The sequence below is a fragment of the Macaca nemestrina genome, chromosome 15 (genome assembly GCF_043159975.1).
Source record: "Macaca nemestrina isolate mMacNem1 chromosome 15, mMacNem.hap1, whole genome shotgun sequence".
Lineage (NCBI taxonomy): Eukaryota > Metazoa > Chordata > Mammalia > Primates > Cercopithecidae > Macaca > Macaca nemestrina.
Genome location: NC_092139.1, coordinates 86,643,369 through 86,660,409, shown reverse-complemented (window position 1 = coordinate 86,660,409; position 17,041 = coordinate 86,643,369). Strand labels below are relative to the sequence as shown.

General features: G+C 57.6%; 2 protein-coding genes, 1 long non-coding RNA gene, 1 other non-coding gene and 1 pseudogene across 10 annotated transcripts in view; 2 read left to right on the top strand and 3 right to left on the bottom strand.

Annotated features, from left to right (window-relative positions):
* Positions 1-4,714, bottom strand: part of LOC105480706 (zinc finger DHHC-type palmitoyltransferase 8) — an 18,711-nt gene extending 13,997 nt beyond the window's left edge. The window contains exon 1 of one of the 5 annotated variants that reach the window (XM_071080022.1): positions 4,333-4,714. Coding sequence is in view for 3 of the 5 variants with exons in the window: in XM_011739810.2 (XP_011738112.1) it covers positions 2,024-2,127 (104 nt within the window). In the remaining 2 variants the exon portion in view is untranslated. Of the gene's footprint in view, positions 1-6; positions 351-2,023; positions 2,273-4,259; positions 4,304-4,332 lie in introns of those variants that run through there. The other 4 variants (XM_011739812.2, XM_011739810.2, XM_011739811.3 and 1 more) reach the window with 4 other exon arrangements.
* On the top strand, positions 2,354-6,809 carry LOC139358665 (uncharacterized). Its single transcript, XR_011613890.1, has 3 exons — positions 2,354-2,789; positions 3,629-3,720; positions 4,058-6,809. It is a non-coding gene; the product is annotated as an uncharacterized lncRNA (long non-coding RNA).
* LOC112426485 (small nucleolar RNA U3) lies at positions 5,039-5,230 on the top strand (annotated as a pseudogene).
* Positions 6,567-17,041, bottom strand: LOC105480711 (RAN binding protein 1). 3 transcript variants are annotated; one of them, XM_011739822.3, is made up of 6 exons: positions 16,881-17,041; positions 15,378-15,514; positions 12,051-12,208; positions 8,513-8,641; positions 7,574-7,639; positions 6,567-6,972 (listed from the first exon to the last, which is right to left on the bottom strand). In XM_011739822.3, exons 1-6 carry the CDS (start codon positions 16,893-16,895, stop codon positions 6,872-6,874), a joined length of 606 nt encoding a protein of 201 aa, XP_011738124.1. In that variant the 5' UTR covers positions 16,896-17,041; the 3' UTR covers positions 6,567-6,871. The 3 variants fall into 3 exon arrangements, with proteins under 3 accessions (XP_011738124.1, XP_011738125.1, XP_011738123.1); XM_011739823.3 differs by having other exon boundaries at positions 6,567-6,969; XM_011739821.3 differs by lacking the exon at positions 16,881-17,041 and adding an exon at positions 16,224-16,792 and having other exon boundaries at positions 6,567-6,969.
* Positions 7,416-7,540, bottom strand: LOC112426486 (small nucleolar RNA SNORA77). The gene has a single exon (XR_003017827.1). It is a non-coding gene; the product is annotated as a small nucleolar RNA SNORA77 (small nucleolar RNA).

The following is a 17,041-nucleotide window of genomic DNA, read 5'->3' as shown; positions in this document are numbered from 1 at the left end:
CCATACCTCAAGACTGCTGGTGTCGCTGAAACAGAACCCCAGAACAGAGGAGGAGAAACTGGTGCTCAGCAGAGTGGGAGCCACCCAAGCACTCCATGCCTGGGGCTGGGTCAGGTTCACAGGCAGAGTCACAGAAAGGGCCCTCTGACATCCATCACACTCGAGGGAACCAGTAGCCGCAGCCACCACAGCCAGCTGCAGATGCGGTGCCAGGAACAGAGGAGCCGTCCAAGGAGGATGGGATTTGGGGGGTGTGCAGGGTTGATTTTAATTTCTTAGCATATTTTTTTTCTGAATTTCACAAGTTCCCCAAAAAGAACATACATTACTTTTTTTTTTTTTTTTTTTTCAAGACAGAGTCTTGCTTTGTCACCCAGACTGGAGTGCAGTGGTGCGATTTTGGCTCACTGCAACCTCCGCCTCCCGGGTTCAAGCGATTTTCCTGCCTCAGCCTCCTGTGTAGCTGGGATTACAGGCGCCCGCCACCACACCTGGCTAGTTTTTGTACTTTTAGTAGAGATGGGGTTTCGCCATGTTGGCCAGGCTGGTCTCAAACTCCTGACCTCAGGTGATCTGCCCGCCTCGGCCTCCCAAAGTGCTGGGATTACAGGCGTGAGCCACTGTGCCCGGCCCACACATTACTTTTAAAGTCATGAGAAAGGACACTGAATTGCATGGAGGGAGTAAGGAACCAAGCCAGACCCCCACACTGACAGAGGCCCTGGGGACCAGCACTGGGCTGGGCCCACCCCTCCAGAAGCCTTGGTGGGATGTGTTCACCCAGGCCAGGCTCCCCCGGCTGCCCACCACCCACCTCTCTCTGCCCCACACCAGCACTGTCTGAGTGACAAGAACACACTGGCTTGCCCGAGCCAGAAATAAGCCCGTCCACACAGGCCTTTTTTAAACATGCTCTTGGCAGCCTGCGGTGCCCACCCAGCCCCAGCCTGCAGGTAACTCTCTCGCCTCCACGGGCACCCGATTCAGCTTGGCCATGCATGTGGTGACTCCCCAAATTCTTGCAAAGGTGACGAGTGTCAGGCAGCCCCTACCTGCCCCTCTCCAGGCTCACATGCTCAGGGGTGGCCCCACCTTGGAATAGGTCGCCATCGTTCATGTCACCTGGGCTATGTCTCAACCCCAGATTGGTGGAAGGGGGGTGGGTGGTTGAAGATCTGTGCAACCGAAGCCTGGAGCCCCCAACTCTCCTTGTGCCTGAAGAAGCCCTGTGGTGACCCCACAGCCACAGAGAGAGGCTGTGCTGTCCACATGCCTCTCTGGTCCTAAGCCAGCCTGTATCTTGGGTGAAGAAGTTGAGGCTGGAGGGGCCCAGTGTCCAGCAGGCGCGGGCTCTCACTCCCAGAAACAGGACCTCAAGGGTCCTGGTGTGCACCATGGCTAACCACAGAGGTGCTGTGCTAACATCGAGCCCTGGGTGTGGCCTGACCTGGGTCCTCCAACTGTGATGACCACTGGGTCTTCCTGAGAGGGAGGCCAAGGGCCAGGCCCAGGTCACCAGTGGCTGTGGGGCAGGCATGTGGCAACCAGGCCAGGCCACACCTACGTGGGGACAACTTGACTCTGGCCTGGGGCGGGCAGCCGGGAGGAGACCCGAGAGGCACCCACAGCCACCTGCAGGGAGGGCTCATGGCTCTGGGTTGCCCACGTCCCCTCGGGAGCCCCATGGGGAGGGAAGGGCTGCAGCCACACCCAGAGCAGCCCGGCCTCCTCCCCTGCCCGGGCCCAGCACTCCCGGACAGGGCCTGCCTGGACACTCCCGAGGTGCCCAGCCCGCACTGGTGTCCCCACACAACGGACTCACCCCGGTGCCCGGGATGCCCGCACACGGCTTCAGCTCCCCCGGCCCCAGCGCGGGGAGAGGGACTGCCGTCGCCTGCAGCCGGCGCCCCGCCCGCCCACTGTCCCGGGCCCCGCCAGCCCCCGCGACCGCCGCCCCCGTTCCCGGGCTGTGCGGGCCCTGCCCATCGCTGCCCCGGTGCTCCCAGACGCGGCGCCGACTCACGTGAACACGAAGAAGAGGGTGCTGGAGCCGACCAGCAGCGCAGCGGCCGTGGCCACCGGGATGTACTTGGCGGGTTTGAGGCGCGTCCCGGGGCTGCGGGGCATCCTGGGCGCCGCGCCGCCGCATCCCTCCCCGGGGCCGGGCGGGCGGGGCCGGCCGGGGTCGGGCCGGGGTCGGGCGGGCGGGCTGGACGCGGCGCAGGACCCGCGGCGGCGGCGGCGGCGGCGGCGGAGGAAATCCCACCCCACTGGCGGCGGCGGCGGCGGCGCGCTGATGTCAGCGCGCCCCTTAAGGTGGACCGGGCGCCGGGGGCCGCGGCGAGGAGGGACGGGGCGGGGCGAATCGACGGGTCCCGGGGGCCGCCCACCGGTTCCCGGGACCCTCGGAGGGGGCGGGGCCTCGCGGCCTCGGGGACTCCAACTCGGCGAGCGCCCGCGGCTCTCGGGGGCCGGGCACCCACGCACCCCTGCGGCCCGGCCGGCCGGTGGTCACCACGGCGAAGGCCAGGGCTCCCTGGTTCCGGGCCGCGGAGATGTGCAGGTGGCCTCGGGGGCGTTTGTGGGCGCAGCCCTCTCCCTAACGACCCCTCTGGTCTGGAACCCCCTGGCATTCACGAGGGGGCGCGGGTGTGACACCGCAGCGGCGTCGTGGCTGTTTTGCCTCCTGACCGCCTCGCAGCCCTCCCTTGGGCGACTGGGATGGAGGAGCCCGGCCAGCGGGCGCCAGGCCCTCTGCGTTCTGGCCCGAACTGCAGGCTTGAAAGAGGGTAGGCTGAAGCCCCCATCCTCCCCGAGGCGGGCCCCTTGGGAAGCCCGGCGCCCCGGCCCTGCCCGATAGGCCCTGAGCGTCTCCTCCCGCAGGAAATCCCACCCGCCCCGCCGCCGCTTAAGGTGGACCGAACCGGGGCCTTCGGCGCTGTGGGCGGGGCCTCGTGTGGGTTCCCCTTGGCAGAGCAGGTGGCGCCAGCGGGAGACCCTCAGTCAAGCTCCGGAGCCTCCCCAGTGAGGGTCATTGTCCTCGGCGACGCCAACATGTCCCAATCACCCCCAGTTCTGAAACCCAGACCCATTAGACTCCTCCCTAGGTGATCTGTGGGGGGGACCTCACCCATCACCCCCAGCCCTGAGTGTCTGCTCCCCTACAACCAGAACCCCATGCGGCCCTACCATGCTGTGCAGGCATGAGGCTCCTCGGCCTGGAGGCCCCTGCTCGCCTGGGGAAGCACCCGGCCCCAGCTCCTCAGGGTGGGCAGTCCAGGGTTGTGGCTGTTGAAATGGTGATGGGCTTTCTCCCAGGCAGCTCTAGTGGTAAGCACTGCTCTCAGGGTGCCCTGATCCAGGAGGTGCTCGCAAGCACTAAGGCAGTGGAGGGGTCTCAGGGCACAATGGTGAGCCTAGAGCAGACACCACTGGAGCAGATGCCTCCTTACCTGGGCTCTGCAGTGGCCACGAGTGAGCCTCTCGGTTGGCAACACACCTGCCACTTGGCGCCCGTCTCTAGCCTCCCCCTTGCTCCTACCTTCCCCAAGGAAGTGCCTCCTCTAGTGGCACACACCACAGAACCCCTCAGGGTCCAGGTCTGACTCCAAGTCCATGCTTTGTGCAGGGTGCCAGGACAGTCACCTTCCTCCACCAGCTGAACCCTGGAGTAAATTATCAAATGCTGACTGTGGGAAGAAGCGGAATCAGGCCTACTTGGTGAGATGCCTTTTCCCTTGAGTTTTTAACACAGGGTTTCACTCTGCCACCCAGGCTGGAGTGCAGTGGTGCAATCATGGCTCACTGAAGCCTCAACCTTCAGGGTTCAAGTGATCCTCCCACCTCAGCTTCCCAAGTAGCTGAGACCACAGACGCGCACCACCACGCCAGGTTATTTTTTAAATTTTTTTGTAGAGATAGGGTCTTTCACCATGTTGCCCAATCTGGTCTTGAACTCCTGGCCTGAAGTGATCCTCCCGCTTTTGCCTCCCAAAGTGCTGAGGTTACTGGTGTCAACCATTGCATCTGGCCTTGGGATCCCTTTTCCTTAACACAGAGGCCTGGGCAGAGGGATCCCCAGTAGTACAGACCCACTACCGGAGACAGAGAACTGAGTGAGGTCAGCACCGGCCTCCCCCACCAGCATGGCTGCCGAGCCCATGGCCTAGTTTCCTCCCCAAGAAGAGCTAAGATCCCAGGGAAGAGGAAAATGAAGCAGAAAGCAGGAGGCTCCCCAGCCTGCAACCTGGCGGACAGACCTGGGATGGAAGGCTGAACCACACTGCATTTCTCACACAGTCCCTAGCACCGGCAGGACCCCATTCCGCTCACCATTGTCTGCCAAAGGGGACCCACTGGAAACACACTGGGCTGGACAGCTGGCGTGAGTGCCCACATGGGTGTCCTTGTAGAGCCTACCCTGTGTTCCCGTGGGGCCAGCACAGCTCCCTTCCTGCAGCACATCACATCCTGCAGTGTCAACAAGCTGCATCCTCAAATGCGCCCTGCAACACAGCCCCACCACAGGATGGCACTGTATCCCAGCCATTCCGAGGGGCCTTCCCACTGTTGAGGACTCTCCTTGGAGACATTTCTCCCATCTGCAGATGAAGGAAGTCAGCCTGGAATTTTACTAGAACCCCAAATCAAATACAGAATGCTAAACATCCTTTCTGTGCTGGGGGCGTGGGGTGCCTGTCCTAGCCAAGGGCTTCCCTCCTGGAAGCTCCAGCCAGTGCATGGAGCCCTCCCTTTCACAGACATCAAAGCCTCCAATTGACACCTGTACCCAGCCTGTGGCCCCAAGGGTGACACGGCACAGCAAGGCACTGTCTGCAGTGGACAGCGTCACCCTCCCAACACGAGGACCTCACTCGGCACGGGGCACAGGCTTCACCTCTTCTTGGGTGCAAAGTGCACCACTGTCCCCCTGCCAACCTGCTAAAAAGCCGTCCACGAGCATGAGGGCCACAGCTCACAGAACACAGGCAAGATGCCAGTGAGGAGTCTTCAGTTGGGCTGTTTAAAACCAGAAGCAAAGACCATACTTTCAGGGATCATTTCCATAGTTCATTACCAAAGAACTTTCTCTGAACATGTAGGGCACTGGAAACCACGAGGAGTCAGCACAGCCTTCTTTCCTGAGCTGGCCTTTCCCTCTGCAGGGGCCACTCTGCCACAGGGGCCAACCAAAGTCAGCCTTGGCTGATGCTAGAGACCATAAAGTGGTTCCCATTTATGTAAAAATAAACAAACCTGAGTAGTTGCCTTTGGAAGTACATCCCCCAGAGCGGTGGTCCCCAACTGTTTTGGCACCAGGGATCAGTTTGGTGCACAATTTTTCCATGGACCAAGGGTAGGGGAGTGGTTTCAGGATGAAACTGTCCACCTCAGATCATCAGGCACTAGGTTCTCATAAGGAGTGCACAACCCAGATTCCTCACATGTGCAGTTCACGATAGGGTTCGCACTCCTATGGGAATCTAATGCCCTGCTTATCTGAGAGGAGGAGCTCAGGTGGTAAAGTTCGCTCGCCCACCACTTACCTCCTGCTGTGTGGCCCAGCTCTTAACAGGCCACAGACTTGTACGGGTCAGTAGGCCAGGGGTTGGGGACCCCAGCCCCAGAGGGACAAAGGACTGGTGTTTAAACCAGCAGGCAGTCACCAGACAGGACACAGCACATGGAGACCAGAGAGAACTGGGCCGGGGCCCAGGCCCAGGTGGAGGACACAAAAGAGCAAGTGATGGCAGCAGGCAGCCAGCCTCACAGTGAAGCACGTCTGGTTCATGATAAACGGTGACAGGGCACGTTATGGCAGTTGAGACCACACACTTAAGATGGTGTTTGCAGAGACAATCCATTACACGTGACAACCCCCAATGGCACACTGGAAAACATCTCCTTCTTTAAAGTTACTGCAGATGCCCCTAACTCCAACACTGCCAAGTGTGGACTTCAAGTTCAGGAGGCCAAGACCCCAGAAGTTTTCTCCAAGGTCAAGGTATGACAGGCTTTCCAACAGAAGGGCTACAGGGCTGAGCCCCACCCAGCACACCGGACTGGCCTTTCCCTCCACAGGGGCCACTCTACCACAGGGGCCAGTCAGCCTTGGCCGATGCCAGAGACCCACTCAATTGGCTACTGCCTCCTGCTCCAAAGCCAAGGTACTCTGGTGGTCTTCCTTTCTCTCCTCAAAACACAGAAAGCCCACCCTTCCTCACCACAGAAAAAAGCAGTGGCTGTTCAGGCCATAAGGCACAGTGGAGCCTGCCTTGGCAGAGCCCACGCTGCCCAGCCCACAGCCGTTCATCAATACAACACTTAGCACCAGACACCCCTGGCCAGGCTCCCTCACCAGCACCAGCTCAGACACCTCAGCTTCAAGACCCACAGCAAAACACACACACGACCTCAGACACCAGGGTGTCTCCCGGGAACCGAGGCTATAGTGAGGTGCAGCACCCACCTGCGCTGCAGACAGGCCTGGACATACACCTGGGGGGCTTTTACGCAAGCAGTGCTCACAGCACAGGGGCCCGTACACACACAGTCCTGCCATCTGGTCCAGGTTCCAAATGTGTTTTTTATTCACTATTTTTGATGACTATAAATAAGTGTTTCCACTATGGAAAAGAAAGTTAGCACAGTACATTTTCATGACTGGGGAATGGATTTTCTGAAGTCATCTTCAATAGGGCAAAAACTTAGAAACAAACAAAAAAAAAACAACCTGAATGTTGAATTCAGTTCTTTATATAACGTCCCTTGTAAAAATGAAAGAATAAAAACAAACCAAAAAAGAGGGGCAGGGTAAAATTTTTTAAAAAAAGGAAAGGAAAGAGAGGAAAAGGAAATAAAATAAGACGATTTATTGCTTCTCCTCAGCATCCTCCTTGGTCTCCTCCTTCACCGAGAGAGCTTCTAGCTTTTCCGCCACTTTTTCGGCATGATCATTTTTGCCTGATCCTGCTAAAACACAAGCAGTACAGTGAGAAAACAGAAGCACAGTGCATTCAAGCACATGGCCCTCGCCAGGACAGTCCCAAGCGCCGTCACCCACCCACAGTGGCTTGCCCGCCCTCAGGACAGACTCCTGCCTGGCCAAGCCACCCCTGGAGTCTGTCTTCTTGAAATTCAATGACCAAAGGAAGCCAAGTGGATGCATTCAAGCACTGCCTAGACCGTGGTCAGGCTGCTCAGTGACATCTGGTCACTTGCCACCACAGCTGCAGTCCAGCCTCACGGCAGAGGTGACCAAGCCCTCTGAGAGACAAACTGAGGGCCATGATAAAGCACCTTCTGGTGAGCTCCAGGCAATGCCTGGACTCCAATGCCTGCCCAGTTGGATGTGAGGCCAGCAACACTGACAAGTGCTCAGGGCTCCCCAGGAAGCACCTGTGTCCCCAGGGAGCACCTGTGTCCCCAGGGAGCTGCATTGCCCTGGATAGGTGAGGCAGCCACAGCACTCTGGAATGTTTATCTGGCAGACAGAAAAAGCACCCGCCTGGAAGTACAGTCAGGTGCAGAGTGAGTCTGCAAAGAAGCACCCCCACCCATGGCACCACGTCACCTTTCTTTTCTCTCTCTTCAATCTCTTTCCTGCATTCTTCAAACTTTGTTTTGAATTTCTGTGCATCTGTGGAAGAGAGAGAGATTTCCTAAGAGCTGTGAGCAGTGGAAGGGACATGCTCTGCCGGGTCTGAAGAGTTGGGATTCACAGAAGACCCATTTCATGGTAATTTCTGACCTAAAAGGACTGGACCACCTGACATCGGCCCTGGCTTTTTGTCTCCTTCATCTAACTGTAACCATTTGGGCAGAGCGGTAAAGAGCACAGACCCTTGGGCAACCAAGGGGCATGGGCCTCTTTGCCACAGTCTTGGCTCCCAACCGTGTTGGAAGGGCTGCTGGGGCAGCCACTCCCAGAGCAAGGACAAGGTCACTCGGCACCAGACGGTCAGCTACCAGGCGCCAGGCCACAGTACCCACTGACTACTCTAGGAGCCACTGGACACAGCTTGGACGATCTGGACTGTAAAGACCTCTGAGCAGGGGAGAGATCAGCCTGGGCCTGTGGATCTCTCCACAGGAGAGATGCCAGCCCCTGCTGGCACCCAGGCAACCATGAGGGGCCCCTGGCCCCAGTAAGCCAAAGCCTGGCACAAGGATCAGCACTGGGAGGAAGCCCTGGGTTGGGCCTCAGGCTCTGCAACAACTGATGGGAACCGGAGCTTGGAGAGCAAACCAAAGTGCCAGCCACAAGGCGGCTGAGGGGGCACTGCTGTTTAGCAGCTACTTGGCACAGCTTTGAGTTTTAGGGGGAAGGCGCTGCTCGTGGCTTCAGTCTGGGCATGGCCCCCAAACGGCGGGGCAGGGCAACCCACACGACACACTTCCCAGTTACTGCCCCCTCTCCCCAAAAGGCAACAGCATTTGTTGCACATAAGCCGCCACACTGCCACGCAGGTGAGCCCTAAGTCGGGCAGGTCCCCAGGGCCCCTTGGCTCACTCTCAGCATTCAGGAAGCGGATGGCCAGCAGCTCTGGCTTGGGGCACTCGTCGGCGAAGTCAGCATGGGTGTTCCAGACCCAGGCACGGTCACTACCTGCATTGGGCTTCAGCTCCATCATCGGCGTGACTGAGGAGAGAGAAGCTCGTGAGGATGGTGGGATGACTGCAAAGGCCAGCCCACCCAGCCCTGGGCCACAGAGCACCCTGCTCACCAACCTGAGGGGTCTGCTTCAGACAACACGGGGATGGTCAGTCTGGGGTCGGAGAACCAGGCTTAGACAAAGTACCACAGGGCCTGAGTTTTATTCAAACCTCTTTGAAAATGCCCCATATTTACTTAAAACCAGGACCATCCTAACCAGGAATGGGCAGCCTGCTCCCTGACCGTAAAGCTATCTCTGCAAGGAGATCCTGAGCAGTGTTCAACACCACTTGGCACACAGAGAAGCAGAGCTGGCAAAGCAGGCCCCAGCTGTATCCCAGGGCTGCACTCAAGCCCAACCCTGATCATCCTGACCCCGTCCGTGAAGTCAGAAGCCCTGGGTCAGACATCAGAGCACAAGCCAGGGGGTCCAGACTCTCCTGAGGGAACTCAACACATGGAGCCAGCCTGTCTGAAAGTGGGGGCAGCAGAAGGCTAGAAAGTGGGGCAATTGCCAGAAGGGAGCCCACTGGGGGCCACGGCCATGCATCCCCATGACTGATGCCTGGAGGACACAGGAGACAGAGCCACGGCCTGCAATGGACGCCTCCACCCCAACTGCCCAGGCACAGGCAGCCCCAAGGGGAGATGGCCCTGCAGGTGACCACTCTTCAGAACAGCTCCCTGAGAACCCGGACCATCCCAGGTGCCCAGGCCCAGCCCAGGCCACATGCACCCCCAGGATACCCCACATGTCACCATCTGAACTGGGAGCTGGGGGGTCTCACCTACTGCAGCCCGCCACAGCAGATGCAGGCCCCCTGCATGCCCCCTTCACACCCCGCCCCCGAGCCAGCCCACAGCCTCCCCAACACCCTACCCAGAGGGCATCCTCTACCCACTGCCACTTTCCCTGTCTACTAAGGGCCCATGATGGGCACAAGACACTACTGGCTACGCAGATGGCTCTGCCCAGATGCCTAGGGGCCCAGGACCAACTTATGATGCACACACAATAACCCACAACCTGACCAGGCTCTGGGAGCAGCACAGGGCATAAGGGAAGACCCCCCAAAGAAATTATTCATATTGGGCTCAAGGAGGAGGACCAGCCAGAGTACAAGCTTCCCCAGGACTAGATATGCTGGGCAGGGAGGGCGGGGAACCCAGGAGCCAGTTCCCAAGGAAGTCTGGCAGGTCAGGCCATGCAGCGAGGTACCATGGCACAGGCAGACCACTGTCTACCCCTCTGCATCGCCCTCAAGGGCTGAGCCACTCAAGCTCCTGCCAGCAGTCATCCTGCACCTGGGATGAGGGGCCCTGCCCCGCCGGACACACATCACACTCGGCAAATGACACTAGGGAGCTTACCAAGGGACACCCCAGGACAAGTGTATTTCCAACATGCCACCAAGCCGGGCAGCACAGGTTCAATCTAAGGACAGCTGGCAGCCAGGCACACTTGGGACAACCTATTGTCACTTCTTTGCAGGCCAGGCTGGACCCTTCACAGGGTGGCTGGAGCTCTTGGCTGAACCTGCCCAAGGGCCTCTACTTATGTAGCTTCACAGGCGCCCAGGACCTGGTCACCTTCTCAACCCCGTCCCCTCCCGTTTCCTCCCCAGGGAAGATCCTGGTGAGGGTAGAACGCACCATAATTGGGGAGGCTGGCGCCTGGGCACCTCACACATCTACCCTCACACCCCTAATCTCACGCGCGCACGCACACACACACCCCCCCAAACACCACATACCTTCAGATGCCACCCCCACCCGAGACACCACACAACCCCCCATACCACAACCCCCCGACACCACACACCTCCCGCCCCAGACACCACAAACCCCCCCAGATGCCCCCTACACACACCCGCGGATACCACACACACCCCTCCAGACACCACATACACACACATACACAAACAACCAGACACCACACCTTCAGACACCACACAAGTCCCCCAGACCACACATCTTCAGATACTACACATACCCCCAGACAACACACACCCCCTCAAACACCCAACTACACACCCCCAACACCACACACATACCCCAGACCCCCAACCACACACCCCCAAACACCACAACCCCCCCCAGACACCCAACACTGCCCCCCAGATGCCCCCTACACACACCCGCGGATACCACACACCCTCCCCCAGACACCACACACTTTGCACTGCCCCCCCAGACACCACACATGTCGCGACACCACACCTTCAGACACCACATAGCCCCTCCAGACACCATATACACACCCCGAACACCCAACCACACCTGACACCACACACACACCCCCACAAAACACTACACCCAACCACACCCCCAACCACACCCCCCAGACCCCCAACTATACACCCCCAAACACCACACCCAACCACACCCCCAGACCCCCAACTACACACCCCCAAACACCACACACCTCCCTGCCCCAGACACCACAAACCCCCCGACACCAAACACTGCCCTCCAGATGCCCCCTACATACCCCCCCAGATATCACACACACACCCCTCCAGACACCACACTTTGCATGCCCCCAGACACCACACACTGCCCCGTCCCAGACACCATAAACCCCCCAGACACCAAACACTGCCCCCAGATGCCCTCCAGACACCACACACACACCCCAAGACACCACAACCCCCCCAGACACCACACATGCCATGACACCACACTTTCAGACACCACATAGCCCCCCCGGACACCACATACACACCCCAACGCCACACACACACACCCACAAAACACACCCCCAAACATCAAACCCCAAAACAACACACCCCCCCAGAACCCCAACTATACACCCCCAAACACCACACCCAACCACACCCCCAGACAACACACCCCCCAGATACCACATACACACCCCCAAACACCACACCCAACCACAGCCCCAGACACCAGACCCCCAACTACACACCCCCAACCACACACCCCAGACACCACCGCCAGTAGACACCAAAGCCCCCCAGATACCACATACGTACTCCCCATCAACCCCCCAGACACCACCCCCCACCCCCCAGACACCACACACACACACACACACACACACACACACACACACAGCGCCCCCTTGCCCTGCAGCACTCACTCCTCGTCCCGAGCCCAGCCTGGGCGCCGCGTCCTCCCATCAGGGCCCGTCTGGCTGACTCCACACCCCCGTGTGCTCTAAGCTTCGCTGCGGGCCTGCTCTGAGTTCAGAGGCACGTCTGAAAAACGTATTTCTGGTTTTAAATTCAACAAACACACCACAAACTTGCACTCCATGTAATAACACGCTCCCCAGTTCCCAGTCAGCCCTGAAAGAATCTTCCCGAAGGTCCCAGGCTGAGCTGCTGAGGACTGTTGGGCCCAGCATGAACGCCCGCCCAAGGCCACCTACTGTAGTGGTTGGCACAGATCTTCAGGGTCTTGTCCCTCCGCATGAGAAGGCGGATGGCCCCTTTCTCCTTGTGCTTCAGGAGCTTGACGTCACCAGTGCCTCGCTCCTTCCATTCTGGGAGATCGTTCTCTGAGGCAAATCGGAACAGTTTTGCCCGCCTGCAAGAAAAGCCATGAGGTAAGAGTGCAGACCTGTGGCCCACATGCAGGGCCTGCTCGGGAGGACACAGAACAACTCTGCACTGCAGGACCCGATGCCTCCACAAACGCCCCAGCCCCTCTTCAGGCTCCAAGAACTGCCTGTCACGACACCACCAGAAAGTGCAGCAGTCCAACAAACTCCAGGTCATCTTGAATTCCAGTTCCACAACCAAAAGAATTAAGATGACCAGGCGAGGTGGCTCACTTGTAATCCCAACATTTTGGGAGGCCGGGGCAGGTGGGTCATCTGAGGTCAGGAGTTCAAAACTAGCCTGGCCAACATGGTGAAACCCTGTCTCTACTAAAAATACAAAAATCAGCTGGGCGTGGTACCTGTAATCCCAGCTACTCAGGAGGCTGAGGCATGACAATCACTTGAGCCCAGGAAGCAGAGGGTGCGGTGAGCGGAGATCGCCCCACTGTACCTACAGTCACAATATTTCCCCCAGTGGAGACCAGCTCGGGCAAAACAGCAAGAAACCATCTCTACAAAAAGATAAAAAATTAGCTGGATATGATGGCTAACACCCATAGTCTCAGCTACTCAAGAGGCAGAGGCAGGAGGATCCCTTGAGCCCAGGAGTTCAAGGCTGCAGTGAGCCATGATCCCACTGCTGCTCTCTAGCCTGGGTGAGAGTGAGACCCTATTTAAAAAAAAAAAAAAAAAAAAAAAAAGCCGGGCATGGTGGCTCACTCCTGTAATCCCAGCACTTTGGGAGGCCGAAGTGGGGGGATCACCTGAGGTTAGCAGTTTGAAACCAGCCTGACCAATATGGAGAAACCCCATCTCTACCAAAAATACAAAATTAGCCAGGCATGGTGGGACGTGCCAATAATCCCAGCTACTGAAGAGGCTGAGAGAGGAGAATCCCTTGAACTGGGAGGCCAAGGTTGCAGTGAGCTGAGATCGCACCATTGCACTCCAGCCTGGGTAACAAGAGCGAAACTCCATCTCAAAAAAGAAAAAAAAAAGAGGCCAGGCTTGGTGGCTCATGCCTGTAATCCCATCACTTTGGGAGGCCGAGGCAGGCCAATCATGAAGTCAGGAGATTGAGACCATCCTGACTAACTCGGTGAAACCCCATCTCTACTAAAAATACAAAAAATTAGCTGGGCGGGGTGGCGGGCACCTGTAGCCCCAAATATTCAGGAGGCTGAGGCAGGAGAATTGCTTGAACCTGGGAGGCGGAGGTTGCAGTGAGCTAAGATCATATCACCATACTCCAGCCTGGGCAACAGAGCAAGAATCCGTTTCAAAAAAAAAAAAAAAAAAAGACAGAAAAATGGCCCAATGTAGGGAAAGAAGCCCCCTGGGTGGGCTGGGCATCCCATGGTCACTGTGCAAGAGCACCCCAGCCCCAGAGATCTGCAGGGACAGCATGGATCAGGTGCGGGCCAAGGACCTCCGTCACACCACCAGAAAGCGCAGCAGCCCAACAAACTCCAGGTCATCTTGAATTCCAGTTCCAGAACCAAGAGAATTATGGCTCACGCCTGTAATCCCAGCATTTTGGGAGGCCGAGGCAGGCAGGTCACCTGAGGTCAGATGACCCACAGAAGAGGCCCAGGCCTCTAATCAGGCAATAGGTCCTGGCCAACACCCGGCCCTCCTGCCCAGGAACGGCCCCTCCCGCTGGGGACCAGAGCACCCAGAACCTAGCAATGCACTCAGGGCTCAGGCTGGCGCCCTCCTTCTGGGCACAGCTCCACCTGCCTCTCTCAGACGACTCCACTCTCTGCCCCAACATGATTCTGGCAAGAGACTGTCTCACAAGGTTCCCCAACAGGACGCCCCTGAGGCTTTACCGCAAAGACCCGGGCCCACCCTGCTGGCCTCACCTCCCTCAGGGAGAGCCTGGGCCCAGGCCACCAGGAGCACCTCCCACCCGACGTGGGCAGTGAGAGGATAGAGGCAAGCACTTCACCCCAGCAAGGAGCTACTCCCAAACGGGATGCAGCAATGCATCAGCAGAGTGGAGACATGGCCACCCAGTGGCTTCAGGGAGATGTCCATCACGCTCTGTGACCAAAGGGTGACACACAGCTCTCCTTTGCCAGGTATCCCTCCTGGCCCCTTTCCTTAGAGAAGAAATTCACAGTAGGAATGACTCTCTCTGGTTCCCTCTCCCACCCCAGAGCAACCAAACCTTAACCTGTACTCTTAAAGCTACTTCAAGGGTGGGGGGTTCCGTGAACTTGAACAGGGAAAAACTACAATCTCATTTCACTACGGTGTGTAACTAAACATGATGTTTGTTGCAATCCTGAGTGTAGGCGACAGGCCAGTCTCTGCAGTGCTGTGACGCTGTCACAAGACACAAGGCTGGTATCCACCACTGCGAATAGCTCTTAACTGAAAGTGTCAAGAAGCACACGTACAGAATCTTTTCAGGTGTTTTTGATAACTAAACCATCACCTATTTTCACGTGTAATCGCAGTATTACGTTGTGTATTAAGGGTGGGCCAGGCGAGGTGGCTCACGCCTGTAATCCCAGCACTTTGGGAGGCTGGGGCGGGCAGATCAAAAGGTCAGGAGGAGACCATCCTGGCTCACAAGATGAAACCCCGTCTCTAATAAAAATACAAAAAATTAGCCAGGCGTGGAGTCCCAGCTACTTGGGAGGCTGAGGCAGGAGAAAGGCGTGAACCCGGGAGGCGGAGCTTGCAGTGAGCTGAGATCACGCCACTGCACTCCAGCCTAGGCGATAGAGCGAGGCTCCATCTCAAACAACAACAACAACAAAAACACCGGGTGGGGGATTTATAAGCTTCACAATGCCAAAGAACTCTGCTGCAAAAAGTTAAAATCCCCTGCTCAACCAAAGGGACTCCCTGGATCCTCAGAAGCCAGTGGCAAGAAACAGCAGTGGGGCCGCCATGTCAGTGAACAGAGCAGCAATAATGGGATGCCCTTCATGCAACTGGCTGCAGGGCAGCAAGGGCACCTGGTGAAGATTCATAAAAGCAATGGGTTAAATTTCCACATGGGATTAGTCATCAAGCAACTTTAGGCCCTTTCTTTAAAGAACCTCAGTCTGATTAAAAGTCAGGCCAAGACCTTAACACCCAAAAAAGCTGTAACTTCAACCTTAAAGGGTCCTATTTCTGGGACATCAGATTACTTACATTTTAAAAAGTTCCTCTTCATCTTCTTCCAGCGTTTTAATTTCTTGCTCAGGAAGAGAAACTATTGGCTCAAACTGAGGGTCATGGTTGGATTCGTCTGTATTCTCAGTGGAAGTATCATGGTCCTCATGAGTGTCCTGAGGAAATACAAAGAGGTTACACTGCTGGCCTATGGATCCAGCTCACAGCCAGAGCCCAACCAGTGCCTGCAGTGGTCTGCCCCCCGACAGTGAATGGACTTCAGCTACAAGGATGGGCTCCACCCCAAAGCAAGAAATTAGGCCCTCTCTTCCACGCTAGGAAAGGTTTGCATTTACGCCCAGCTCCATACACTCAGTGCATGAGCCTACAGCGAGACACCCGAGTTTGGGGCCCCTCCCCCAGATTCACAGACATCAGTCAGATCTGTGCACAGACTGATGGGGGGCCCTACAACTCCGCCAGCACTTGCAGAGTGGCCTGGGAGTAACTGCCTCATCTCTTTGAGCATCAGTTTCTTCCTCATCCATAAAATGCAGACGATACCTGCTGTGTGAAGATCAAAGGACACAATGATGGGTCGAAATAGATTTTGAAATGTTACTTTAAAGCAAAATGTAACTATTTCAGCTTTTACTAATTAGGAAATAGTTGTGCTCTTGCTTACTAGAATGAAAAAAGTCGCTACAGGACTGGTAGTATTTACATTGGATTCATAGCTCTGCCAGCAATTTTTTCACAGTTCAAGAAATTAAGTTAGTAACTAGATAAATTGTACCGGTGAAAGTCATGAAATCCTGACCCAATTTAGAGGATAAGAGAGCACCAATAATCATATTTTAGGTTCGAGTCTTCCAGAACACGTGCCTTGGTCACCCAGAAGTCCATAAGAGACCTAAGACTTCACCACTAGACTCAAACTGGAAAAGAAAACATAAGCTTTTCGCTGCTCTTCTGTGTTTCCCACAGCACTGCGGCTCTGCAGCGGCCCGCACTCAACCATACACCTCAGCCAACAAAGCCGCCGCCTGGGTCGAAGCGTCCAGGACCTGTGCCCCACGCTGGAACGCGAGCTTCTGCCACAGAGGCCAGAGCCGGTTCCAGACGTGAGAACCGAATGAATGAAGTGCTGCGTGGGCGACGGAAGGAATAAATGCACCGTACTAGTGGGAAGCCCCAAGTGGGCCGAGCCGGAGGAAACCCGCCGCCCGCACCAGTTCCCGGAGGCTGGGGCCGCCCCGCGTGGCGACGGCCGCCCCCAACCCACCCCAAGGTCACGCGGGCGCCCTGCAGCCCCCAGGCCTCTGCAGAGCCGGCACCCCCAGAGGCCCCAACTCCGCAGGCCTCGAGCCCCCAAACCCCACGCGTCCCGACCCCGCGCCACCGAGGCCCAGCAGACGGCCGAACCTGCAGGCCGGCGGGGGTTGGTGGCTGCTGCGCGGGCCGCCCACGTGGCCGCTGATAACGGCCCCGGTCCCACCGGCCCCGCCCGCCCACCCTGTCCCCGCTTGGGCCAGGCCGCACCTTGGCGGCCGCCATGGGGGCGCGGCGGCGGCGGCGGCTCGGCTGGGTCGGTCGTCGCTGGCTCCGCGGCCTCTGGGCGGCTACTCGTAGCTCCTTCCCTCCGCGTCTGGCGCCGGCGCCTCCCGCCCGCCCGCTCTTCCCTCCGCCCCGCGACCCGAACC

What these genes read in the sequence shown, in the direction of transcription:
- LOC105480711 (XM_011739821.3), bottom strand. Translation starts at nt 16,244, where the DNA reads ATGGACTTCTGGGTGACCAAG. An exon ending in GAAGAGGAACTTTTTAAAAT is followed by an intron (nt 12,209 to 15,377) that starts GTAAGTAATCTG and finishes CTTTTCTTGCAG; the next exon opens with GCGGGCAAAACTGTTCCGAT. An exon ending in CCGCTTCCTGAATGCTGAGA is followed by an intron (nt 7,640 to 8,512) that starts GTGAGCCAAGGG and finishes TCTCTTCCACAG; the next exon opens with ATGCACAGAAATTCAAAACA.